General features: G+C 52.7%; 4 protein-coding genes across 4 annotated transcripts; 3 read left to right on the top strand and 1 right to left on the bottom strand.

The window, feature by feature from the left end:
• Positions 1-102: 102 nt before the first annotated feature.
• On the top strand, positions 103-8468 carry COCSUDRAFT_53589 (ubiquitin-activating enzyme E1). The gene is made up of 19 exons (XM_005647064.1): positions 103-395; positions 808-925; positions 1056-1155; positions 1280-1436; positions 1626-1723; positions 1841-1924; positions 2156-2368; positions 2556-2750; positions 2891-3004; positions 3275-3510; positions 3686-3963; positions 4253-4434; positions 4721-4831; positions 5207-5428; positions 5740-5892; positions 6137-6347; positions 6648-6766; positions 6991-7083; positions 7490-8468. The coding sequence occupies exons 1-19, from the start codon at positions 170-172 to the stop codon at positions 7715-7717; spliced, it is 3138 nt and encodes a 1045-aa protein (XP_005647121.1). The 5' UTR covers positions 103-169; the 3' UTR covers positions 7718-8468.
• A 604-nt stretch (positions 8469-9072) lies between these two features.
• COCSUDRAFT_16124 (hypothetical protein) lies at positions 9073-10076 on the top strand (the record flags this gene model as incomplete). Its single annotated transcript, XM_005647063.1, has 3 exons — positions 9073-9248; positions 9455-9573; positions 9901-10076. 3 exons carry the CDS (start codon positions 9073-9075, stop codon positions 10074-10076), a joined length of 471 nt encoding a protein of 156 aa, XP_005647120.1.
• Positions 10077-11595: 1519 nt separating this feature from the next.
• COCSUDRAFT_33325 (hypothetical protein) lies at positions 11596-12252 on the bottom strand. The gene has a single exon (XM_005647062.1). The coding sequence runs from the start codon at positions 12115-12117 to the stop codon at positions 11956-11958; it is 162 nt and encodes a 53-aa protein (XP_005647119.1). The 5' UTR covers positions 12118-12252; the 3' UTR covers positions 11596-11955.
• A 759-nt stretch (positions 12253-13011) lies between these two features.
• COCSUDRAFT_53588 (ClpB chaperone, Hsp100 family) lies at positions 13012-25548 on the top strand. The gene is made up of 19 exons (XM_005647061.1): positions 13012-13181; positions 13527-13845; positions 13973-14093; positions 14472-14642; positions 15142-15354; positions 15792-15987; positions 16411-16628; positions 17013-17147; positions 17565-17626; positions 18378-18603; positions 19295-19447; positions 19867-20004; positions 20628-20827; positions 21463-21592; positions 21939-22051; positions 22433-22508; positions 23106-23261; positions 23504-23683; positions 24441-25548. Exons 1-19 carry the CDS (start codon positions 13148-13150, stop codon positions 24666-24668), a joined length of 3069 nt encoding a protein of 1022 aa, XP_005647118.1. The 5' UTR covers positions 13012-13147; the 3' UTR covers positions 24669-25548.
• The last annotated feature ends 1901 nt before the right edge of the window (positions 25549-27449 follow it).

The following is a 27449-nucleotide window of genomic DNA, read 5'->3' as shown; positions in this document are numbered from 1 at the left end:
GCGGCTGTAATATTTTCCTTCTTATCAAGGGTTAACCCTGATCGAGTGTCTCTCTGGGAGAGCCTCTCCTCGAAGGCAGTTTACTGCTGTAATGCTGTGAATCGTTGACCGTGATCATGCAGATGTGCTGGGGCTAGTGCGAAGCCCAGCTTGGTGAATTGAACGGCGGATGTCTCTTAAGAGAAGCTCAGAGAGAAGTGAGGACTCTCAGGCCAAGAAGCTCAGAATGCAGGATGGTAGCGCAGCGAACGGTGTCAGCAAGGCTGGTGATGGCCTCGTCATTGATGAAGATTTGCACAGTAGACAGCTCGCTGTATACGGCCGGGAGTCCATGCGGCGTATGGCCGCTTCCAATGTCCTGATCGTCGGTGCTCTGGGACTTGGAGTGGAAGTAGGTGAGGATCGACGCCAACATATTTACCAGCAGCAGATGCTGCCTTGCTCTGTAGCACATGCGATCACATCGCGATAGCGATTGCTAAGCACAGAGCTAAGGAGAGAAAGTTTGTGCTGAATATATATTACGCAAGGGCTGCTTTCATGACCAGCCTGATGTGAAGCTCAACTGCGCATTCGAGAATTTGTTCATATCCTCATGGCATGCGCTTAGGATGTCGCAGGCTCTAAATATCTGCAGTAGCTTCTAGTTGTGTCCACCGATCTGGCTGTGTTGAAGCACCTGCCCTATTGACGGACCAGCTCATTGTTAAAACGAGGATGTATTCTTGTTTTTCAGTGTAATTGTGCAATGGTGTCTTTCTGCATTGCTCCTTGTACCTGACGTGGTTGCCTGTATTGTTGTTGCAGCCAAGAACGTGATTCTTGCTGGGGTGAAGAGCGTCACCATTCACGACGCAGCAGACACTGGGATCCAGGATCTTTCAGCGCAGTTCTATTTGAGCAAGGCTGATGTTGGCAAGAACAGGTGAGTTATCCTTGATCTGATCCGTGTTGCAGCCCTTTCTGCAAGCACTATCAGGGTCCGAAGTCATGCTCAATCTAAATCCAGATGCCATCCCCTCAGGAGCAAAGTTTCTAATCACGGATGTTTGCAGGGCGGAGGCGTGCAGGGACAAGCTGCAGGAACTGAACACAGCAGTGGCTGTCAGTGCCTCATCAACAGAGCTCAAGGAGGACTTCCTCTCTCAGTTCCAGGTGCACATCATGCTGGCATGTCATCACGTGGCATTTTTCAATGCCCAATGCGCTCACATTATGCTCTGCATGAAGGTAGAATGGAGCTCTGTGTGCAGAAACCAACATGACATGCTCTGTGCAGGTTGTGGTGGCGACAGGCATGCCTCTGAAAGAGGCCCAGGCACTCAATGACTTCTGCCACAGGAATAACATTGCCTTCATCCGGGCAGACATCAGAGGGGTGTTTGCCAGCGTCTTCACAGACTTTGGACCTGCCTTCAAAGTGGTGGATGTGGATGGTGCGCGCTCAAGGCATCTTGCATGACTGGCCAGCTGTTGCATGCACATCTGAGAGCATCAATGATAAGCACATGCAGGGTGGCTAACAGCAAATATGAGCTGAGGCATGCTTCCTCGTCATGTTAGCCCTGCATGCACATGCTGATGCTAAAAATGCTCAGCCTGATCATGCAATGTTCGTTACACAGGTGAGGACCCAGCATCCGGCATCATTGCTGGCATCACAACCAATCCTGGCGGCTCAACGCTGGTCACATGTGTGGAGGATGAGCGGTTGGAGTTCCAGGTATGCATGTGTCCTTGGTAAAGCTTGGGTAGCCATGCGCATGTTTTGAAATTGCATGCAGTAGTGCTTCACGGGATGAAGTCAGAACTGCATGTTCTGAAGGGGCTGGTGTCGCAGGATGGCATGCAAGTGACATTCTCGGAGGTCATTGGCATGGAGGATCTGAACGATGGCAAGCCTCGCAAGGTTAAGAACTGCAAGGTGTGTTCTTCACTGCATCCCAGCAGTGCCGGTACATGCCATCATATACTTTCCTCAGGGAAATGCACTGCATTTGTCACATGCACCGCTGCAGTTCAGCCTTCTATTTTTTCAGAAAGCATGCATGTCCATGCGCTGGCTCTACTGCCTTTATAGTATGGACCTGCAGATGCTTAGAACTGCTCAATTGGTCATATTTTCTGTTCTCATTACCCATATGGAACTCTCCAGGCCCATTCATTTGAGCTGGAGGAGGACACGAGCACCTACGCCCCCTACGTCCGTGGAGGCATTGTGACGCAGCACAAGGCCACAAAGACGCTGTCCTTCAAGAGTCTGCAGGAGGCTCTGGCCACGCCCGGCGAGTTCCTGTTCTCAGATTTTTCCAAGCTGGAGCGCCCGGCCCTGCTTCACCTGGGCTTCCAGGCCCTTGATGCCTTCCAGGTGGGACTGCCATCATTTTGCCATGTCTTTCTGAATGTCGCCTCCAGAAATCTTGTTTTGGTCTGGGAACAAGCACATGCTAATGCTATGCATGAAGTGCATCATGCGTGCCAAAGATGTGGGCATGCATGTCTTGTTTCTGCGGGGGGGGCTCATGTAAGCGCCGGTTTGCTGTGGTTTGCTGCAGGCTGAGACTGGAAGGTTGCCGGCCCCACACAGCGAGGAGGACGCCATTCGGTTCGTCTCCATTGCACAGAAGGTCAACGAGACTGCTGCAGACAAGGCCGAGATTGATGAGGCCGTCCTCAAGGCAATCTCCTACACAGCGTCGGGCGAGCTGTCCCCCATGGCTGCATTCTTTGGCGGCGTGGTTGGCCAGGAGGTACCCATCAACTTCTTTTCTGCTTCCTAGCATATGGCAACATGGCAATGGCGCCCAATGTTCTATACCTTGGCTGTGTCTCCCTCAGTGCATGATTGGTGCAAAGTGCTGCAAGTGAGGATTAATTTTTTCCAATGCAGGTGATGAAGGCGGTGTCTGGCAAGTTCCACCCCATCTTCCAGTGGTTCTACTTTGACAGCATGGAGTCGCTGCCAGAGAACCTGCCACTCAGCGCTGATGAGGTCGACCTGCAGGTAATGTGCTTTGCCCTTTCCATCAACTTTCATCCCGGTGCATCAAATGATTGCCAGCAGCTATTGCGAACTGCATCTGTGTCAAACTTGCATGCTCACCCCGCGCAGAAGAGGGCGTGAGAAGCCGCATGCTTGCAGCATGCATGGGACTTTGAGTTACAACCATTGCTTGCTGCCAACAACATTGGAAACTCCATGCAGCTGGCATGCATGGGATATTGCCGTCATGTTCTGACAGCACACTGAGAGGCAGGGGTGATGTCAATGCAGGGGAGCCGATACGATGGGCAGATTGCGGTGTTTGGCAGGACGGTGCAGCAGAAGCTGGAGCAGCTGCGCACCTTCCTGGTGGGCGCCGGCGCTCTCGGCTGCGAATTCATCAAGAACTTTGCCATGATGGGCGTCGCCACTGACAACGCCGGCCTCATCACGCTGACCGATGATGACACCATTGAGAAGAGCAACCTCAGCCGCCAATTTCTCTTCCGCGACTGGAACATCGGCAGGTGCGCTTGACTCATACTGGCCAAGCCTATACAGCTTCCTTTTGGTCTCCTCTGAGTTTTGTGCAGCGCATGCTCCCTTTTGCCCATTTGCCCTTCCTGCGCATGAATGGCAAGACTGGCGAAAGTCTCATGAGCGTGCATCCCAGCTGACACATTCCCTTGTTCTGGCCTGCAGCGCCAAGTCCACAGTGGCGTCGGCGGCGGCGCAGGACATCAATCCTGCGCTGAAGGTGCGCGCGCTGCAGAACCGGGTCTCCCCCGACTCCGAGAACGTCTTTGACGACACCTTCTGGGCCAATCTGGACGTGGTGGTCAACGCTCTGGACAATGTGAACGCGCGCCTGTATGTGGACTCGCGCTGCGTGTACTTCTGCAAGCCCCTGCTGGAGAGCGGCACGCTTGGGCCCAAGTGCAACACCCAGATGGTCATCCCGCGCATGACCGAAAACTACGGTGGGTTGTGGGTTTCTTGCTGGACTTGGCATCTTTTGGACACCCTTGTCACTCCCTGCATGCCAGCGCCAAAAGGAAATTCTTCTCGACCTGTTTTCATGCTTGTTGTGCGAGTGTTTAACGCAGCCAGTAAGTGGCAGGTAGACAGGAGTCCATGAAGAAGACTGGCATTTGGAGATGATCAAGTCGGAATATGAGCATGCATGTGGAGACATTAATGTCGTTATTGTGAGCATGCATGTAGGGGTGATAAATCATGACGTTGAGCATGCATGCCCTGCCTGATCAGGTGCATCAAGGGATCCACCAGAGAAGCAGGCGCCCATGTGTACGCTGCACTCCTTCCCTCACAACATTGACCACTGCCTCACCTACGCGCGCTCCGAGTTTGAGGGCATGCTGGAGAAGAACCCCACAGAAGCCAACGCCTTCCTCAGCGACCCCGCCAAATACCTCTCTGCTGTACGACAGGTGGGCAAAATCCCATGCTCATGGGTTTTACTGCATGCACGCCTGCAGACTTTTGCTTTTTGCACTGCAGCCTTGTGCGTGTGATGTTGTGACAAAGATACGACACAGAAATAAAACACATAATCATTCACTTGTCATGGCTAGGTCAAGCTCTCACCATGGCAGAACAGGCAGTGTCTTGACGTGATGCTGATTGGCTAGACTGAGGCCTGACAGAACACTTGTGAATTTTTCCTTGAAAGTGTGCACCTGACATGTCAAGCTTACTAAGGATGAGTGCGCGCAGGCAAGTGACTCAGCGGCGAGGGAGCAGCTAGAGAAGGTGGTGGAGGTGCTGGAGACTGAGCGATGTGTCACCTTTGACGACTGCATTGCCTGGGCCCGACACAACTTCCAGGTTTGCTGCCTGACTAGTTGCCTGGGAAACTCCCTTACCATATATGCTTCATCTACCACCAGCACATTGTTGGGTCCCGGACATTTCAGAGAAGCCGCAGACAGCTCAAGCTACAGGGAACAAAGCGTCCTTTCTTGGCTTTGCCGAGCAATGCATGACACTTGTGGCATTTGCACGGTGACACTGATCGGCAACATTTGGTAAGGATACTGTGTTGCACATCACCGGACGGATCTGCGTCTCAACCCAGGCATGGACAAGGGTTCTGGCCTCAGAGGAGCCTTTCATTTAATATCTTATCCAGAATATTTAAGTGAAGACCTTGTTGACCAACAGCATCAATGCTCTGAAGACCGATTTTTTTTTTGCTTGCAGCGCCAATTCCACGACCGCATCGCGCAGCTGGTGTACACCTTCCCGGACGACGCAGTCACCTCCACCGGTACCCTCTTCTGGAGCGCCCCCAAGCGCTTCCCCTGCGTCGTCGACTTTGATGCGGCCGACCCGGCACATGCGTCCTATGCGCAGGCCGCCGCCATTCTGCGGGCCGAGGTCTACGGCATCGCGCTGCCGCCCTGGGCCCACAGCGCCGAGAAGGCACGGCACTCTTTTTTGGACAGAGGACGCCGATTTGTAGGATCTCAGTGCATGACAAGATTCCTTACGTATTGAGGGTGTCAGGGAAAATTGTTGATAATTTATATAGTCCTAAAGGCTATGTTGTTGCTGTGAACCTTACATTTGTCCGCAGTTTGCAGCAGGCTGAGTTAGCAGGAGGTCTTTTGTGTATCCTTTGCAGGACTCTCATGTTGCATGGGTGGCTGACCAGTGAGGCTATCTATGCTGGATGAGAGGGGGGCTTTTTGCCTGGTGGCATATGTGATGAGGGACCTCTTGTGTCTGCGCAGGTGGCGCAGGCAGCGGCAAATGTGCACGAGCCGGAGTTTGTGCCGAAGCAGGGCGTGCAGATCGAGACCGACCCCAAGGCCAGCTCTGTCAGCAAGGCCACCTCCATGGGCGACGACGAGGGCGCCATCAATGCTCTCATTGAGAAACTGGAGGTGAGCTCAGAGCCGGGCATGCAGCGCAGGCGATCGCATGCACTGCCACTCCTGAAGTCCAGCTTGTAATGACAAAAGAAAGGGGACTTTGTACCTACCTGCCAAAATTGCACATGTTGCTGGCATGCGGAAAGGTGGTTACTTGCATGAATCCGATCTTTGCTTGTCTAACTCGCGGCTAACAATGAGTAGCATGGCTGACCTTAGCTTTGAGTTGTGTGTGACCGTACATGCGACTTCACAGGAAGCTGCAAAGAAGCTGCCGTCCGGCTACCGGCTGAACCCGGTCACCTTTGAGAAGGATGATGACACCAACTACCACATGGACCTGATCGCCAGCCTGGCAAACATGCGCGCGCGAAACTACTCCATCCCTGAGGTGGACAAGCTCAGGGCCAAGCTGATCGCCGGCAAGATCATCCCTGCCATCGCCACCGCTACCGCGCTCGCAACAGGTGCTGCACCCCAGTCCTCCACAGATGATTCTTGACCCTTCGGCTGTTGCAGCGTTGCACCTGCAGGCGGTCTCATGTTGGCCCAGTTTTAGATCATCTTGTACCAGCCCTCATATTGCTCTGCAGTGCATGTGCTGTTGTAAATCAAGGCTTGACAGCTGCACACTCCTGCAAGTTGATGTGGGTATTCCACCTCAGATTGCAAGATTGACTCATCGGTCACGAGGCCAGGTGACTCTCATCTAGCACGGATCATCTTATCTCATGGACTGCTCAATTTTTTTTGTGGGCCTGGTACAGGCCTGGTGTGCTTGGAGCTGTACAAGGTGGTGCAGGACGCGCCGCTGGAGAAGTACCGCAACACCTTTGCCAACCTCGCGCTGCCCCTGTTCGCCATGTCAGAGCCCGTCGCCTCCAAGGTCCGCACCTTTCGTGCCACGCAGGGGATCTGCCCCGACAGCTGTGCACACCAGGACTCCAAGAGAAAGTGCTTTATTGCTTTGTGAAGACTGATCCTTTGGCTCGGCACTTGTGGTCATTTGAGCGATCATAACCGCTGATCCTCAGGCAGGACCATTTGGTGAAAAGTGATAATGAGCCACCATAAGTTCACGAATTCGAATTTGAATTCCTTCATGCGCAGACGGTGAAGTTCCAGGAGATGGAGTGGAGCCTGTGGGACCGGTGGGTGCTGGAGGGAGACCTCACCGTGCAGCAAGTGATCGACTGGTTCAAGGTCAGCCCACGCGACAAATCTTGCGTGTTGTTCCCCTAGCTACTGCAACTTTCACCTGTCCTGCTGGTGCACACCCTGTCATTGTACTTGTAACGTTGGGGGGCAACACAGAATAGGTCATGTGCGTCTGTACTCTTAGCAATGCCCTTGTAGCGCTGACTGTAGCAGGGTTCAGGTGCCCGCAGACACCTGTTTGGAAGGCCCGCCGATGTGTGTGACTGCAAATACAATAGTGTTTGCAGTCTGTAGTTTTAATATTATAATTCATACGAGCTAGATTGGTTTGGTCTACATGCTGGCCCTGCCAAAAGAGGCAAGGTGCATCTGGCATCAGGCAAGCTGCAGGTGAACACACAGTCTTTACAAGGCATCAGTGGCTGATCCATTCTGTGTGGCGCCCATGCAGAAGCGTGGTCTGGAGGCGTACAGCATCTCTTGCGGCCAGAGCCTGCTGTACAACAACATCTTCCCTAAGCACAAGGAGCGCCTAGGCAAGCCTATGAGCGAGCTTGTGCGCACCGTCGCCAAGATGGAAGTCCCCGCCAAGCGCAACCATTTCGATGTGGTCGTTGCCTGTGAAGACGACGAGGGAGAGGACTTGGATGTCCCCTTGGTGTCCATCAAGTTCCGGTGAGGAGCTCGGCGTGTGTTTCCTCCCTGGGTAGCAGCAGCGCGCATGTTATCTCCCTGGGAATCGGCAGGACGCAGGGTCTGGGGGTTTTTCATACCATTGGAAGCAGCAATGCAGAGGGCCTGGCGTGAGCTCTCCCTTGGAAGCAGAAGCGTGGAGGCCTGCTCAGGAGATGAATTATGCATGGGCTGCTCTGGTGTTGTGTCCACAGGCAGCAGTTTCAGAGTCCAAGAGCAGTCAAGCGCATATTTGTTGCCGGCAGTGCGTTGCGTGGAGAGTCTGCAGAGCTTGGCAAAGAGCTGCAGGCAGTCAATGCGCAAAGGGAGAGGTCATCTGCTGGCCCTGAAGAAGTGGAATGAGATGCCCGCATGCCATGTATTCGTTCCTGCCGTGCATGTGCATGGTGTTCAGAATGCGCTGTGGCAGTTGTTCTCGTGACTTGATTCTCTGGATGCAGGGGAGTGTGCAAGTGAATTGTTCCAGTATCAGGGACTCTCATGCTATCAAGCTCTATGTGCGACACGGATTGCACAAGTGTTTCTTTTTCGCTTGCAATTGCACTCTCACTTTATTATTTTTTTGGTGTGCATATGCACTAGCCTCTCTAGTAGTCCGGTGCATGTGTGGCGTCCATATGCATAGATTCAGCTGGATCTGCTTGCATGGCATAGAGCTCTTGGCATGCATGCGCTACATATCGCTGCAATAACTTGTCTGAAAATTTTAAAGCTCAGCGGTGTAATTATTCGCACTCATGCTGAAGGTCTCGAAAGTCTAACAAGCGGTAGAAGAGAGGTGCAAGAACATACAAGAGAAGATACATAAGATACAAGCGAAGCTTTGTGAGTGCACAACAGTGCGAGAGGGAACTCTTGGGATTGTAGACCAAGCCCGATGACCAAACTGGACAGCTGCATCATAATCATCGAGGATGCTATCTATGGGCGGAAACCTCATGTGATCAAGGCGCAGCATAAACCACCTACGCTTCGACAACATTGTTTGAGGATTTTGATGGCATGTGGTGGCCCAAATCCTTGAAAGACGCCGTTTGCCCAGTCAGCGATGCACACATTGTTGTAAAAACTTGTTGATGGGTTTGTTATCTATGGTTCAAATGACATAGATTATCGTTTCTCAACTGATCGAACGATTCCAGCCATCTCAGCACGCCGCTCCGATCTTCCCGCGTCTGTAGGTAGTCTGGCTAGATGAGGCTCTAGTATTGAAAATTTGACGACCCTGGTGGTTCAGAGTGATCTGCACTCTAATGGATGGGGATTTTCATTCATACTGTGCCAAAGCAATTCGTTGATGTGCAGGGTGGAATCATGCAGCAGACAGTGGCTGGCCATGCGATGGATCTGCTGGCAAATGAGATCAGGACATCACTACCGCCAATAACACTTCGAGTGACGAACGTGGTTGGGTATATAATCCTCATAGCCGTTAACATTGCGGCCTCGACCGGTCTTCTGGGCCCGACAAACGCAGAAGTCAGCGCCAGACATCCCACTCCCCTCACACCAGCCGGGTGGGCACTGCATCGCATCATGATCTTCGTTTCCCTTTTCGTCAGCAAAGTGTCCTCTACAAAACGAAGCCCTCATCACATGCTCATGTGCCAATGCACCTGGCTAGTATCCAGCTTGCTTCACACGCTTAAGGCTCTGTGCCTTGGCGATTGGGAGTTCAAATGGTGAGGGGTTGATTTTTCAAGAGTTTTCTGGGGTCCTGCAGGTGGGCTTTCAGCATATGGGGTATCATTTTCGCCCTGCAAGGGCTGGGCGTCGTGTATCAGGCCATGCCCCAAGGATACACCCCGGACGGTTGGAAGCAGCGCATTGTCAACAGCGTGGGTGAGAGTCCTTGCGCTGCTTCAACAGTTTTCTTTCCTGCACAGCTTGCTTTTCTTACAATGAACTCATTGTTGAGCAGCCTGTCATGAGACCCCCAGTCAGAGTATTGCATGCAGTTGGCTTCAAGCCAAATGCCAGCCCTGTGCCTCACGCATTGCTTGGGCATGCTACAGTGTAGTCTCCGTGACGGTATTGCCTGAGCAATGCAAATAGGACCTGCCACCAGGAGCTAATACAAGCTGGCTCCATGCAGAAAAATCTTGTGTTTCTGAGCAGGACAAGAACATTACACTTGCACCAGAAAACTGACACTTGCTGCTCATGCAGGGTACGGGTGGCAGATTGGATGGTGCTTTGAGGTGGCATGGCAGGTGGCCTTCACAGTGGACGCCCCAGCCTCGCCCTGGATCTGCATGTTTCTGTTGCTGGGGGCCTTCCTGGGATTTGCCATCACACTCCTCAGCCTCTTCAGGTACCTTCCTGGCCTGCATGCTGTGACATAGGACTTTCGTGCAGGCAACAGGCGGAAGGCAATCTGTGGCGTCCTGCCTTGCAACTGATCAATTCTGAAATTATACGGCAGAAAGTGCATGACAGACAAGGCAGTGCGAGCGCCAAAAAGGGAGAAATGGCTGCGGTGTGCATGCAGTCCTTGGGACAAACAGTACACCTCTGGCCCAGGAGCAGAGCAGCAGATTGCCATGCGCTACTGCACAGGCCAAAGAACATCATGCCGCAGGCATGTCTAGCATGTGTTGCCTTAGTCGACTTTATTCTTGGGCCTCTGTGCACCGATTCTGATCAAGGCATCTGATCAGGCAAGGGTTTACAGATAGAAAGTTTATTATGCATTCATGGCTGGAGGACAATGACGCCGCAGGCATGTCTAGCATGCGCCTCTTTATCCCCACCCCAAGCATCATCAAAGCATCAGATTATTGCCTGACGTTCTTTTCATACTGCTGTGTAGGCTGAAGGACACCTGCGGCAGTCTCTCGAGCGTGCTCCTGTACTTTGCATTCTTCCTGCCCACGACGCTCAACACCGCCTGGCTGAGCGTGGCCACCGGTGTTGGCATCCTCATTGTGCCCGAGTCGTATGACTGGGACGAACGCCATGTGGAAGCCTTTGCAGTCGTTCTCATCTGCCTCGTCACCGCCCTCGGTAAGGCACTTTGGCACACCCTTTAGCTGCCCTGAGAGCCAATCCAGGACAGTCATTTCTTGCAGGCGGTAGAGGGCGTTTACTTTAGCTGCACTGAGAGCCACATAAGATAGATCCTGTATCCCAGAGCACAGGTGAATCGGGGAGAACATGCTCAATGCAGGCTCATCGCTGCACAATGTGCTGGCAGGGAGACTTGTTTGTTCAGGCACTCCCTCGCTTGGCCTGCCTCTGCTGTACAGCCGAGCCCCTTCCAGATTGTCCCTATGCCGCTCGATATACTGTATAGACTTGCACGAGTTCAGAATCGCTACAAAACAAGGGCTGTCAGAGAGATCTTCTCATGGGGACTTTGAGGGCCTGCTTGTCACCATGCAAATTTGACCGTGCATATGTGATTTTCAATGACCCTGCTGCAGGTGCTGTGGTGATGCAGATGGAGCGTGACACGGCCTATGGGCTGACCTTGGTGTGGGCGCTGGTGGCTGTCTATGGCGCGCAGAGCAGCCGGGCCGTCAGGTGCGCATCTGCTGACCTCATAAGGCATGCAGTGTGATCTTTGGCTTAGTTGCTGAGTCAGGTTCAATACGGCAAAGATAGGGGGATAGCAGAGGTCTGATGGGCTGCTTAAGCAGTCAGATGGGATGCCCCCCATTCTTTTTCATGTCTGAGGCTGGCTCCTGTTCCGTTCTTGAGTTAGGGAAGTGGCTTCTGTGTCAATTTTACTCATCAGCGGTCCGCGCTTCTAGCATGGGTCTGTGCCTTCGCTGCAGGATCACAGCGCTTGTGTGCGTGGCGGTAAACACGCTGCTCTCGATGTTCAGCCTGCTTCGGCGCAAGCATCCGGCCGGCGGCCGCGGCGGCGGCGGCTCGGCCGAAGCCGGCGAGCCGCTTCGGCAGCAGTCGTCGTCTTTCAAGCGGAAGACTGATTCTGACCAGAGCATCTGATCATGCAAAAGGGGTAATAAGGTCTAATGTTCTTTGTTCCTTGGATCAGTCTTGCGTCCAGATCAGGCTACATTCCTGACGGGGCGCTCACACCACTGCAGCAGCCCAAGGGGCTAGTGATGAAAGACCTCTGTTTTGACTCCTTATTCCAATCCCCCACAGCTCTTGTTCAGCCAGGACTGCTGCGGCTTGCTTTGAACAAGAGAAGAAATTGCTGCAATTCAATTTGGAGGTGAGGAAGTACACGGTGCAACAGCTGATTAACTACCGCTATTGAAACAGCAGCCGGGACGAAGTTGAGTGTGTCTTTGCAGCGCTCAGTCTCCTCCATGGACTCATTCTTGTCAGTGCCGTTTCGTCAGTGTTGATCATGGAATTGAGAACCAGTGGAGAAGGGTTGTTGGTGAGTGTGAGTGGTGAGTTGTTAGGCATGCTGGAGTGCTCCAGAGCACTGCAGATTGTTTGTTTATTGATGAACTTCACGGCAAAAGCAGTTTTCTTGTTACAGGGATGTCCCGCAGTGTAGACAATGTATGATTAATATGCATGTTACAGCAATTTGATGATTCTTCAATATGACAAGGTTGTATGCATGAGACGAATAAATTTGTACCGCATTACGATGAATACCGCATTGTTTTGAGAAATATTCAATCAGTTTACACCAAAGCTTCTCATCTGCCTGGTCCTTTACAGATGAATTTATCTTCCATATGCTGGCCCCGGCTGGCGGGGGGGCGGTACACATACTGAGCACCGCGACCACGGTTGATTGGGTCTTGCTTGGATCTGGCGAGTCCAACAAGGGTAGGATTTTGGCAGCCTTCAACTGCAGCTTGTCTGCAGGACGCACCTTGCCTCTTGCAATTGGCAGAAAAAGCATGTAGTAATAATAATATATAAAAATAGTGCTGCAAAATACTTTGATGGTCGTGTCACTTCAGAAGAAGCGCACTCTAGTGCAAAACCTTTGTGAGATGTCATCGCATGCCCTGGATTGCTCGACAGCAGGGTCTTGTTTATAAGGTTGATTACGCATTCAATGCATTAAGTTGATGTCGACATGACTTTAGCCCTAGCTAACGCTGATCATGATGTACATGATCAATTCATTGTTTGGAAGCCCCAAGGCAGCAGTGACAGCTGGCTGGTGCTGCATACTTAGTCCAGATACATCTGAAAATCTTGAGGCCGAATTTTGCATACGGTAGCCATCACCTGTGTCCTGTGGAAGCTGCTAGAAGCTATTTAGGCAGGGTATAAGCAACAGCATTACTTTTTTGAAGGACACCTTGTCCCGATCAATCCGTGTTACCGGCGATCCGTCATAAAGATATCGCCCAAAGCCGAAAGACTTGCTGTTCTCTTGTGAGAACAACAGTCAGCGCAGAGTAGCTCACATCCAAAAGATCTTGTCAGGAGTTTCACCAACAACTTCATCTGTCTCGACTGGCTTCTTGTCATGAACCAGCAGAATATGCAGCCACCTCTTCTTGGTGAGTAAATACTTCTAAATGTGGTGCCAGTAATCCCCAGAGGATTATCTGAATTGTTGCCTTTGGTGCCTTATCACTGAATATATCTTTGCGATCTAGAAGGTGTGTCTCTGTGGTGTGACTTGATGCTCTATAATAGATGCTTGTATGATTCTCACAGAGCGAAAAGGGCTACCTTTATTAACAAACACATATCATGATGGTATATATATCAGCGAATTGCTACTGTGTAAGCATGCCAGAAGTAAGTACTTGGAGTCTACAGGACCCAGACATGTCGCAATCGTCTTGGTTGTTCCAGTGCATTTTTCCGGTAGTAATTTTCTGTGGGTCGCTGCTGTCCAGGCCGAGTTGCACCCCACAGATGTCTCCCTGTACTACAACGGCTAGGCAATGCAGCATCCTCTTCACAAGCTGTGCCTGTAGCCACGGCCACGACGCAGCGCAGACTGACGTCTCTGCACAGCCCAGTCGCAAGCTGCAGCTACCAGACAGCACGAAGCACCCAGTGCAGAAGTGCCTTGCTGTCCAGGAACACAGGCATTGCTGGCCCCAATGCTGGCGCCAGCAACTTCAGCAGCCGTAGCCTTGCTCGTTTTTCGAATGCCCTCAGTGAAAGCGTGTTTCCCAGCCAGACATCAACACCAAGTCCTCTACATCAAAGGCAAGCCCAGATCGACATCTTGCATTGTGCTTTCCACCTGTCCTTTGTTTAATTCGCGAGCTGTAGCAGAAACCAGTCTGGCTCACAGCCTTGGGGACTCGCTATCAGATTGAATGTTGTTACGCAGGCAACAGCGCGGCTTTGCGGTTGTGGCAGCAGCGAGCGGGGGCGGCAAGAGAATCACGCAGAATGAGTTCACTGACAAGGCCTGGCAGGCCATCATCGCTGCACCAGAGATTGCCAAACAGGCAAGAGACTAGATTAGCTTTTCCCTTCAATGCATGCCTGAAGTGACCAGTTGACCAGTGCCTATCTGGGTGCAGTACGGCAGTAGATGGTGCCCAGCACAGCAATCCAGCACAGCAAGAGCTTGGGTCCTTCTGGAATATTGGATACTGCAACGTGCTTGATGTTTAGATACATGTCAAAATAGCAAGGATAATTACATCGCGATTACTATTTTCTCGATTCCAGTGGTTTGCATTGTGCTGACCGGTGTTGTCCGAGCATGGAGAGCAGCCTCTTGTGACACATGTTTCAAGAGCCAGGATGATGGAAGTGTGCATGTGTTGTTCCCAATATCTATGCTTTGCATTGGCTGATTTGCATTGTCCTTACACATGCAGAGCAGCCACCAGATTGTGGAGACGGAGCATCTCATGAAGGCCCTGTTGGAGCAGCCAAATGGCATGGCGAGGAGAATCCTGGCCAAGGCAGGCTCCAATCCCACAGATCTCCTGGACAAGACTGACGGCTACATCCGCCAGCAGCCTCGCATCAGCGGCGACTCGCAGCAGGTGATTATTCTCCCTGCCTCCTTGGCCTCATGAACAAAGTCTCAAGCACTGAGGAGGCCTTGCGGAGGAGCTGCTCATTTCAACGTGCACTGCAGAGGAGCTACTCCTCTGAATATGCGCTGCAGATGAGCTGTTCTTCTCAAGCCTCACTGCAGGGAATGATATCAGAGGGCTCCTCTGGGAAGGTATATATGAAGCTGTGGCTGCAGGAAGCGTGTGCAGTCCTTAAACAAATTGTTCAGTTGCTGTGTATGGGCATACATGCAAGACATTCACACAGCACAGGCCCAGGCAGTTGCCACCTGCGCCGGCATGGCAGCACATGTGCTTAGTCATCGTGGTGCATGCCTGACTCACTTGAGATCCTGAGGAGGAGGCAGCCACAACAGAAATGTGAGACATTTGCTTATGGTACAGCTTCACACTGTGCCACATGTGTCAGCAAGCAACGCAAGCATTTAGTCATCGCATTGCATGAATGATGCAATGTACCGCGCAGGTGCTGGGGCGCAACCTGGAGGGGACGATAACGCGCGCGCAGGACATCCAGAAGGACTGGAAGGACGAGTTCACCAGCGTGGAGCACCTGGTGCTGGGCCTGCAGGACGACCCGCGCTTTGGCCGCGACCTGTTCAAGAAGGAGGGGCTGGACGCCAAGAAGCTGTCCGAGGCCGTCAAGCAGATCCGCGGCTCCAACCGCGTCACCGACCAGGCGCGCATTCACTTTTTTGCAGCTTTTTTGTGCCCTTGCCCAAGTCTTTAAGCATATCCGTGGCTCCAACCGCGTCTGACCAGGGGCTGCATCCTGGCATTGTTATTCCCTCCTGCTGTTGTAGACCTCTAATTGTCTGTTGGAGGTACGCTTGAAGATTGGGCGTCTCGCTGATTGGGACAGGTCCCCATCAATCAGCTGTTCCCTGTGAATTATGTTCTTTAAAGTAGCAAGTGCTGCCTTCTTTGCTTAAACTGGAAGTGCCCATAGTTCACCAGTGCGTGCGTTGCATGCTCAGGCGTTTATTGCATACATCGCCTCTTCAGCAGCCAGCCACATGTGATGTCCTCTTTATACTGCTAATGCATGCATGCCTTTTCACCGTGGACACGCGCAACGCTACATTAGATTCCTAAAATATCATGTCGCCTGTTCAGGACCCGGAGGGCAAGTACGAGGCGCTGTCCAAGTACGCGCGCGATCTGACGGCGGCCGCGCGCGACGGCAAACTGGATCCGGTGATCGGCCGGGACGACGAGATCCGGCGCGCCATACAGATCCTGTCGCGACGAACTAAGAACAACCCCGTGCTCATTGGCGAGCCCGGCGTCGGCAAGACGGCCGTCGCCGAAGGTGTGCTGCACCAATTTTGAGTCTACAAGCGTGCATTCTATGAGCTTAAAGGTTCATTCCCTTTGGCTATGGGATCCTCGTGGCTGCTGGGTTTGGCGGCCTGAGAGGCTCACTTGTTGGTGTTGGTAGCATGCACTGCGGCAGACATTGGACCCCTTTCATGGTCTTGCCACAGCAGGCTCAAATGCATGTGCATGCAGTCTCCGCTGCAGGCACTTGCTCATTCTGTGTCCTTCGTTGCACATGACCTGTGCACGGCCTGCTGCCCAACTGCCTGAGTGACATGGCCCTCCAGCTATTGTCCCTCTCCCAAGAGAGCACGGCTCGAATGCATGGTGTGTACAGCATGCATGGCTGGCAATACACCTGCATCTCTTCCTGTATCCCAAGGGAGCATTATTGATCATTGTGCATGACGCGCAGGGCTGGCGCAGCGCATTGTCACCGGGGACGTTCCATCGTCGCTGCAAGACCGGCTGCTGATGGCGCTGGATCTGGGGGCGCTGATCGCGGGCGCCAAGTACCGCGGCGAGTTTGAGGACCGGCTCAAGGCCGTCATCAAGGAGGTCACCGACTCCAACGGCAAGATCATCCTCTTCATCGACGAGATCCACACCGTTGTCGGCGCGGGGGCCACCAGCGTGAGTCACAAAATCAGTTGCTTGCTCAGGCTGTTGGCCTTTGGCAGGAACCTCACAAAGCCTGCCCCGTACTCAGTTTCCGAACCTCGATTCCTTGACTGTCATGGAAGCTGGCTCAGTACTCTTGCTCTAGGCCAGTGCTGGTGAGCCATGTACGTGACTGCTAAGGCGCTTTGCATTCAAAACTAGGCTTAACCTTGTATTCCCACCCCTGCTTGCAGGCCGGGGTGGCTTTGTCTGCATCTGATATGCAGCTCAGCAAGCTGATGAAGTCGGACCTATCACTTCGCCCCTCCCTGGACAGCAATAGCATGCGCAAGCATGAATCTGTCTCTCACTACTAGTACTGTAACAGGGGCAGCTCACATGATGCATGCGGTGCAGGGCGCGATGGACGCCAGCAACCTGCTGAAACCAATGCTGGGCCGCGGCGAGCTGCGCTGCATCGGCGCGACGACCCTCGACGAGTACAGGAAGTACATCGAGAAGGACCCCGCCCTCGAGCGCCGCTTCCAGCAGGTGCAACAGCAGCTCGATCATCCTCTATTGCCTTGCAATTGCACGGGAGCTCAATCCTCTTGAGTTTGTACTGCCCACCGTCTCAAATAGGACAACACCTTGGCCCTGGCCTCGTCTCCCACTGCAGGTAATACATATGTCAGTGAGTGATTAAGTAATTGAGTTCAGGAAGGGATCTGCCCTAGGACATGCAAACCTAAATCACTCATTATAAGGACACCCTTTTTATAGAAGTCCTCCCAGGGACTCTGAAAGAACCTGATAGATGATTTAGAGAATCCTTTTTAGTCATATCTCAGGGGCACACTAGCGTTTCTGTTGGCTGCTTAGGGATCTTTGGTGACAGACTGCTGTGTCGATTTGCTGTGAGCACCTGTGATAGAATGAAGCTCATGGCGTTGTTTGTTGGTGTGACAGGTGTATGTGGACCAGCCCTCGGTCGTGGCCACCATTGCCATCCTGCGCGGCCTCCGCGAAAGGTGCGTGCACCACGAAGTCACTTAGCTTGTGTTCGGGGGTCAGGGAGGGGGTCCCATGCTCCAGCCACTGGCCTGAAGCATGATATTCTCAAGAGTTCCTTTGAGAAATTTTCAGCTTGTGGTGCGGCAGGACACCTGTTGATCTGCTGTTGTCTGCCCAATGTTTGGGAATACTGTCATTGCCATCTCCAGGACTGCTGCTTGTTGCCGCAGCTGCTGTCACAAACATAAGCATTTTGCATGATGCAACGCGTCTTGGGTAGGCAATGACAGTGTTTGGTCCATTCTCTGGCAATATTTAATAGTGGAGACTTCCCTGTTGAAATTGCAGGCTAGTACAGAGGCAGTGTCTCAACAAGATCCCATGAACCTGACAAGCATTGTCTGTAGCGCAGTTTGGCTGCCATTGTAAGAAAAGGGATTTTAACGGGGGGTGTCCCCTGGAAAAGACACATCATACCAGGCACACGGTGCACCATGTCATGGGTGGAAGCCACAGTGCCGGCTTTAAAGACAGGATTCTGTGTCTTGTAGTTGTGATTACAATCTCGTTACCCGATCAGGTCCAGCGCGGGACCCCATGAGAGATCATTCATTAGTTCACACACCTTGAAGTTGGATTTTGCATCCATTGCCTGATCAGGTACGAGCTGCACCATGGCGTGCGAATCAGCGACAGCACAGGTCCTCGCGGGAGGTTGGCTGGGGTTTAGAATGTAAATTTAAATTTCAAGATGTGGTATCTGATCAGGTACGAGCTGCACCACGGCGTGCGCATCAGCGACAGCGCGCTCGTGGACGCGGCGGTGCTGGCCGACCGATACATCGCCGACCGATTCCTGCCGGACAAGGCGATCGACCTCGTGGACGAAGCCGCCGCCAAGCTCAAGATGGAGATCACAAGCAAGCCGCTGCACCTGGACGAGATTGACCGCAAGATCCTACAGCTCGAGATGGAGCGCCTCTCGCTCGCCAAGGTGCGGGAATTACTTTCTGTGAGTTTTTGGGTGGTGTACCGGCCAGGTCTGTGCCGTGCATTGATCAAAGAGCTGTGAATTGTCAAGTGTCTCAAGATGAGAGGCATTCAATAGTTCGCTGCTTTCTGCGCCATGCATGGTGCAAGAGTTCTGCCACGGAGTGCCTGTCGAGCGAGGTGCTTTTGGGCAGTGCTGGCTGTGAGTTTATTGCTGAGTGCAACGGCCAGGTCTGTGTTGTGCATGGGGACGAGCGCGTGGAATGCTAGGTGTCTTTAGGAGAGAGGCTATCAATATTTCAGCGGGCACATCGCTTCAAACTGGCCTGATGCACCGTGCACCCTTACAACTCACACGCGGCATGTTGGTACTGTGCTGGTCTTCGCTGACGTACGGGCATGCAGAGCATAGCATAGAATCGACACTATCACTAGCAAAATGCATACTTGGGAGGGTACAAGAGGGCCTGCCAGTCTCAGTCCCTGGGCACAATTGCAGCAGATCTTTGATGCTTATGGCGTAGAGACCAGAAATCCAGAGACATGTCTCCAAAGCAGTTGATGCGGGGTACAGTTCGGTGGTGGTCCCCTTGGTCACCTATGGGACAACGCTCCTGATGCAGCAGCAAATATAGGTGCCACCATGTGCAGCGATAAATCATAGTAATATGAGTGATGTGCATGCATGCGAGCAGGCGGCAAAGGCAGACAAGACGGCAGCAATGCGGCTGTCGGGGCTGGACCAGCAGCTGACGCAGCTCAAGGCGGAGCAGGCCGAGCTGACCAAGCAGTGGGAGAAGGAGCAGCAGGAGATGCAGCGCCTGCAGTCCATCAAGAACGAGGTGCGCGTTCACACCAGACAAGCTTTTCTGAACTTTTCCTGGAAATGTGTGGCCCACTACGTAGACTCTACGTCGTAAAGTATGTGCATGTGGACGCTTCGGTTTGAAGCTTGAAATTCTTCATCTGCAGCTGGGCACTATGTTGCGAGAAGAAAGTCTTGCATACTTTGTCAGCGCATCTTGGCATGCAAGGCTTACTTTTGCGGCAAAGTGCTCATCCGCGTGAGCATATTCTGAAATATGGAGCCATGCATTCGGAAGGATGTTCTTGACATGCAATACACTGCAGCATATTGGCGCTGATGACATGATGTCAAAAACTGGACTAACACGAATGCTTGCCCCTTAGTCCCCCATCTTGTGAGGCCGACACTTTAGGAGGGATGGCTCATTCTCAGCGGTTCTATTGTGTGGCCTGCGCACAGATCGAGCGCGTGAACTTGGAGGTTCAGGCGGCCGAGCGCGACTACGATCTGAACCGCGCGGCGGAGCTCAAGTACGGGACGCTGCTGCAGCTGCAGAAGCAGCTCAAGGAGGCCGAGCAGGCGCTGGAGCAGGAGACGGTGAGGCCCCTGCAGGAAGTTTTGTGATTATGACAGAACTGCCAGGTGGCAGACAGGCACAGTGCTGCTGCAACAGCTTTGACACGTGCACACGGGGGCTGGCTGGGTGCAAGTTGTGTAGCTCCCTATGTTCTCCGTCCACTGGTCATTGATGACTTGAGAGCGGAGGAAATGGGACACCTGCAATCTTCCACCTGGTTCGGTGTCGCTTTCAATGTGATTCACAGCTGCTGCTGCAGCGCCATGCTTGGTCCTGCCACCTGCTACTCTGTGGCCCAAAGGATGGAACGATGACCGTCTTGCACTGCAGGCACTTCAGGCTTAGATAGCTGTGACTTTTGGAGCTGCCCAGCGAGAGCAGAGTGCAGGATCCTGCTCGATTTGGGTGCATGTTGGCGCGGGGGTGGCTGTAGTAACCATCCTTGTTTGACAAGCTAGTCCATCCGTGTGCGGGCAGGCTATCCCTGAGATGAAGTCATGCCATCACTGCCATGCAATCCGTTATGAATTGCATCAAGCAGACGCTCCTGGTCAAGTCTCAGCGCAGGGACAAGTCTCAGCGCAGGAAACTTATTTCACAAGCATGCATGTTGGCTGCTTAGGCTTCGGCATGTCTGACGCAGGCGGGCACGGGGTCGCGCATGCTGCGAGAGGAGGTGACAGAGACGGACATCGCTGACATCATCAGCCAGTGGACGGGCATCCCCGTTACTAAGCTGGTCGCGTCCGAGCGAGACAAGCTGCTGCACCTGGACGAGGAGCTGCACCGGCGAGTCATCGGCCAGGACGAGGCAGTCAACGCCGTCGCAGACGCCATCCAGCGGTGCGCGCCCCTTGCCTTTCAATACTCATCTCTGCTGCAGCCTTGAAAACCAAATCTAGCAAGACGAGAAGACTGCAGCAGGAAAGATGTCTTTTTATTCAAGCATGCAGTGCGAGACTTAGCAGTTCGTTCTTTTGCAAGGTCCATATGGAGATCAAGGTCCAAGTCATTGACAGGTGATTTCGTGGTTCTCTGGACTCTGAGGCACCAGGTTTCCTCCAGATAGGCATTACTTCACGTGACATGCACAGCTTGTATGCCCTTGTGTGGAAGCCACCAGCTTGGGCTTTATTGATAGGGGTGCAAAGGTCCCCTCACAGTGCAACAAGTGTCTGTTCGACATAATTCCCAGCGCAATGCATGTCTGGGTGTCAACCATCTGAAGGCGTATCTGTTGCACACGCAGCGCTTGTGCTCCTGCTGTGCGACACATGCGCCATTGCTTGGCTCACCATTCTGGCATGCATCCTTGCAGTTTGAGTTGTTAGTTCTTCCCAACATTCTCAGTATGCTCCTGCATTGGGCCTGCCCGGGGGTCCTGGTCGCACAAAGATCTAGCATATTCAACAATGTACATAGATCACCAGTATGCAGAGCTTAGAAACTAGTGTGATGTGCTGTGAGTGTGTTTGCAGGTCGCGCGCTGGCATGGGCGACCCGAATCGGCCCATTGCGTCGTTCATGTTCCTGGGCCCCACGGGCGTTGGAAAGACTGAGCTGGCCAAGGCGCTCGCAGAGTACCTCTTCAACACAGACCAGGCCATGGTGAGCCCTCCTCTCCATTCCCACTTGTACTGCTTGTGGTACAAGTGGATTCTAATGGTGAGCAGTCATTGTTATTTGCAGGTCATCATGCCTCTACAGGCTGTAGGCTTGTTTATGTCCAGCAATTCTCAGCAAGCTTCTAACACTCCTCTTGTACCAGCTGTGGCAACCATGCTCTACTGTGGGTTTGCATGTCTTCCTTCTTGTTGTCAAGATGGAGCCAACGACTTGTTCGTGTTTGCTTCGTCCTGCTTGGGAAGTCAGCGCTCTAAAACAGAAGCCTGTGCCTCTGTGGCTCTTACTAATAAAGGCACATGGCCTGATATGTGCGTATGCATGCACGCAGGTGCGGCTGGACATGAGCGAGTACATGGAGAAGCACACCGTCAGCCGCCTCGTCGGTGCGCCGCCCGGCTATGTCGGCTACGAGGAGGGCGGCCAGCTCACCGAGGCTGTCAGGTGCGACAGCTGTGCCTAGCTGCATAGCATCCTGTTATGAAGGCAGCTTGCTGGCGGCTGGCTGGTTCTGCTCATTCCTGATTGCGATGTGATGTGAAACCAAAGTTGCGGCACGCGGGTTTGCGCACCCCGTTCCTTCTTGACGCCAGAGTCAAAGTATACCCTTTGCAAAGCTCCACCCAATCAATATTTCTTAAACGGGTGGTGTTCCTGCCAGGGTGTGCACCGTTTTTGGCGCTCACAAGATGTTGGGTCATAAATCTTCTTGTAGCCATGACAAGAACAAGAGTCTGAACTCTGAAGCCTGCTGTCTTTAAAATTTCAGAAATGCCTATAGCATATATTGAGCCTTGTGTGGCGCGCACTGCTTCTTGCATGCAGGCGTCGCCCGTACGCAGTTGTGCTCTTTGATGAGGTGGAGAAGGCGCACGCAGACGTCTTCAACATCCTGCTGCAGGCAAGGCTCCCACCATACTCTTTTCCTCTCTGGCATTCTAGTACAATAAAAGGGCAGTTGCAGACTTCTCTCCATACGGATCGCATGCCTGTGGAGTGAAGTCTGCAACTGCGATTTGGTATGGGGGCACGAAGGCTTTGACAGTAGCTGTGGTCCGTCCTTTGGCTCTCAGACATTGCTGGCAATCTTATGTGCCATATGGCAACAAAGACGCCATGTAGTTTAAGTCTGTGCTGAGTGGCATGGTATTTGTTTTTTGACCGGCTAGGAGCCCTGAAATGAGCTATAAAATTACACGCACACCCATGCCTGGTGCATGCTGCCTTGCAGATCTGTCACGATTTGGGATGAGGTTGCCCTGACATCAACTGACCTTTGAAGTCGCAGCGATGTCTGACTGCAACCTGTCCTGCACATGTGTCTGGTTTAATCCATTGAACGATGCCTGCACGATGGCTGGCAAATGTGCATCAACGCTACTGCTAACATGGATATCATCAATACACGCTTTTCCCGCCAGAGGCGAGGCGCGTCTGCATACAAGCTGCAGGTAATGTGTGCTATTATAAGACAGCATGGAATTTGTGCGCTGTGCAGATCCTGGACGATGGGCGGGTGACGGACAGCCAGGGGCGCACGGTGTCGTTCAAGAACACTATCCTGATCATGACCAGCAATCTGGGCAGCCAGGCAATCCTGGAGGGCATGGCCGCGCGAGACCAGGAACGCGTGCGCGAAACAGTCATGGCCATGGTAAGCGCTTGGTCCCCCCATGGTTTGAAGCATTTGAGGCTTCTCAATAGGGGCCCGTGCTTCAAACTTCCAGGTCACTTCTGCAAGTGCATCTTGGTTGCAACCAGGCTTCAAGCTTCGATTGTTTTTATACATCAGTTGACAATGACAGTGGCTCGTCTCTTGCTGCACATCACTGGTGTCCAGATTCCAAATTTCTAGAATTTTTGTCTCACGTCATTCTGGACTGCAAAACTGCGCAGGTGAAGGCTTCGTTCCGGCCGGAGTTTGTGAACCGCGTGGACGAGTTTGTTGTTTTCGAGGCGCTGAAGCTGAACGAGATCCGCCAGATCGTGCGCCTGCAGGCCAAGCGCGTCGAGCAGCGCCTCGCAGAAAAGAAGATCAAGCTCGAGCTGGATGAGTCAGCCGTCGACTACCTCGCGGTGCGCGTTCCCTCCCTCACTTTCTTTTTGAGATGAAATTGCACTGGCAGATTCGTTGACATCTGGCGTAACAACACCTGCACGTGCTCTAGCCAGCAAGGGCTGTTGTGCCAGGGCATGTGCAGAAGTTGCGTCGACTTGTGTCCATGGAATCAGCAATGTGCAGCTTTTTCTTCCTGGATTCTAGTGGTGAGACTTCCTTATCCCCCCGTGCGGGGCAGGGTGGCCCAGAACTTGTTGCTCTGTGGGTATGGTATCGGCGGTCTCCGATGTCCGCGCCCGATCCATTGCTTTCATGACCGGGGCATGGAGTATGGGCCAGCGGTGACTTGTATAATTGCTTCTTATTGCTTCTTCATGTGCGCTAGTGGGCAGTGCACTTTCAGCATCCCGCTAGAAGATGCCCTGCCATGTGCCGCTGCAGCATGATCATGTCGTGGCTTCTTTCTCGTGCCCTCCGTTGTCAAGATTGCCTCTTTGTCCAGCGCTCTTGGCAGGGCTTCTTGACGACAGATGGCACTTGTGGGAGAGCCACCAGATGCCAGCAAACATGCCGCCATATCTCACGACCTTTAGGAAATCCGAGTTCCCCGTGCAAAGCAGTATCTTCCTGAAGATTGCCTTCTGCTGACGTGCTTATGTAGGTAGATGAAGGGGTTCAATTTGGTGTACAGGGCTGAGATTCCAGGGCAATCTTGTGAATGCATTTGTTTCAGTCACACATGCAGCTGACGCGATCGTTTTCCCCCGTGCCCAGACCAAGGGCTTCGATCCGGTGTACGGGGCGCGTCCGGTGAAGCGCGCGGTGCAGCGCGACCTGGAGACGGGCCTGGCCAAGGCGCTGCTGCGGGGGGACTTTGGGGAAGAGGACACAGTAATAGTGGAGGCACCGGGGGGCGCCCAGGGGGACCACTTGGAATTCCGGGCCAAGGACCGCGCCACGCCGCCCGGGCCGCCAGCTCTGCCGCTGGAGATACTGGCCTGAGTCAGAGCTTGGACAGGGCTGAAAAAGACAGGGTAGAAATTGTCTCTTTTAGTTGTGGTGCTTGGCTGGAGATCCTGGCCTGACCGGCGTGAGTCAGTGTCCACTCGTGGTGGAATGTGATTGGCAAGAAAGATGGGCAGACTTCACGAGGAGCTCTTGTGGCTGGCGGTGTGACTGGGATCCTGGCCTGAGCTGTGGCTTTGGCCGGCAAAGGAATTGGGGCGGAGCTCACAAGAAGGCTGTAATGCTTGCCTGAGCTCTCACAGGGCGTACTGTGAAAGGCAAGAAAATTGGGCAGAGGCTCTGGTGCTTGGCAGGAGATCCTGGCCTGAGTTTCTGCTCTGACAGCGCTGAAAGGGACCGGCAAAGGAAGTGGGGCAAACCTCACAAGAAGGATGGAGGTGTTGGCCTGAGTGCTCTGAGCTGTGGCTCCCAGGGGCGTAAAGTGAGTGGCAATGAAAGAGGTAAGAGCTGACAAGGAGGCTTTCCTCCGGTGTGGTGCTTGCCTTGGCAGGGGTATGTGGAGCAGGCACGGTCCCTGAGCTCACAGGCATTAATGGTGACATCGCTGCTTTTAACTTTGCTGAGAGGCCGCAGTTAAGAGGGCAGTTTTGTTTCAGTTGGACAGCCATCTCAATTTCTGCTTGCCGGCGCCTGCTTCATCAGAGGAGGTCATATTACAATCACTCTGTGCCATCTGGTGATGTTGTGACGGTCGCTTTGTCATGGTCATCAATTATCAAATCATGACAGTATTGTTGTGTAGCTGTGCACTTAAGGTTTGCTTATTGTATTCTGCTAATTTTGTGACCTGTTGCAAGGGGTCGTTGGTCATGTGCGTTTTGTGCTGGTGAATATTTGCAAACGTTTTACATAGCGCTTCTGGGCTCCATTATATTACATGAGTTTTTGCTCATTGAGGTCGGGCCTTCGCACAACATCACTGATTTCATTGGTTGTCAATGCACTGAACACCCACCTATTGCAAAAGTCTTATTGCTTTGGCATTGCAGGTCGCCTAATAAAGGTAGAGGTACCTCAAAGGGTGGAGCTCCACCTCTGCCCTATTGTAGGGACTAACCAAGTTTTGCTTTGTCCCCATGATGATAAACTCCCCACCAATATGTCCCTACACTTGTGGAGACCCATCCTATGGCCCTAGAAACTCCGTATGACTGCCCCCTAAACAAAACTTCTCCCGCCCACCTGGTACGGAACAAGAGGGAGCAACACATGCTCCCCAAACCCATGCTCATTGTCCAATCTGTTGTACAATTGCACACAGGCATACAAAATACATGCGCATACAGAATACATGCCTCGTGCAGAGATGATGAGCATTGGCATGATTCACATCAAGGCTAATGTGTACCCTAAGGGAGCTGGACTTGGGAATGTTTAGCTTCGCTTGGGCTTCAAGGTAACCTGTGCAGATGAATACTTCAGCCCCGTGCCAAAGATTCCTCAGCTCAGCTGCTTTATATTATACAGCAACACAGCATGGCTTCTCCCAGGACTGGCCATTCATGCTGTGCTGGCCGCCGTGCTGCAAGCTGCTACATGGAAGGAAGGAAGATTACATCACTCCAGCCGCCTAGGGCTGATTGGATGAACTGGCAGCATCCAAATAATCAAAACAATCCATCACAAAATGTGCAACACCAACAATGTCCAACTGCCACATGAATTGCTGCATCGTCACAATGGCTGCACCAAACAGCCCAGGATATCTGTCCCGAACAGATTGCAAGGCAGGGCACTCAAACACAAAGTGGCGCTCATCCCCAATAACCTGCTGGGCACAACGCATGCACAAACGCTGGAGCCGGGGAATCCTTGCCCAGCGGCCCTATGTAACAGCAATATTGCATGCTGTGCTGTTAAATTTAGGCCCTATGGTTGAGGGCTTAAATAGCTACAAATGCGGTGCTGGTGGCACAGCGGTTTTGCGAGCTGCTGCTAGAATAGGAATGTTCCTTCACAAAGGACTCATTTGCGGTCAACCCTGGCAAACGTGAGGGCTGACATGGCATCAGCCAGATGGAAGCCCATCAAGAAGGGGCATCTTGAAGAGGCGGAAGGCAATCATGATGCCCAGTCCCATCGCTATTGCTCCAAGCTCACTCCATATGGTGAAGCCAAAGAAGAAGTCCCTGTTCGCATCCAGCCAGATATCTGCTGTGACTCCTGGCACTGAGTCTCAGTCATGATACAGTGGGTCACATTATGATACAGCAAATCCAATTCATGACATCTGAACAATGCCATCAGGTGTGAGAGCTTCAAGAGTGCTCAAGATATTACCAAGTGGTCCAAATGCCCCTCCAGTACAGGACAACACCTGCACCAGTGTAGCATGGTGCCCATTCAGGATTTCAGGGGGCAAAGAATCTCTCTGTGGCTGTTGAAGACGTGTGCACAATGCAGGAATTGAACATGCCCTTGCATGCTCACCTGTGATGGCCACCATTGTGTACAGGTTAGCTCTGACATCAAACTTCATGCCTTCGTCCACAGCGGCCTGCACAGCTTCCGTCACTGCATCTTGCATCACCTGCGACACAAGCAAAAGTCTATCAGGCGCTCCAAAACACATTTTACCGGTATTGGAATAGAAGTATCCCAATCAATAGAAGGAAGGGGCGTTTACGTCCTGCACAGCGCCTGTCACGGCGTCCTGGATGGCCTCGTGCATGCCAGGGAAGTCTGTGCGGAAATCCTCGTACTCCATCCCCTCGCATCTGTCCTCCGCCAGCAACTCTGCAGCCTCACTTTCAGTAC

Source organism: Coccomyxa subellipsoidea (assembly GCF_000258705.1).
Source record: "Coccomyxa subellipsoidea C-169, whole genome shotgun sequence".
Lineage (NCBI taxonomy): Eukaryota > Viridiplantae > Chlorophyta > Trebouxiophyceae > Coccomyxaceae > Coccomyxa > Coccomyxa subellipsoidea.
The sequence above is the reverse complement of the archived record's forward strand: the minus strand, read 5'-3'. Positions and strand labels throughout refer to the sequence as shown.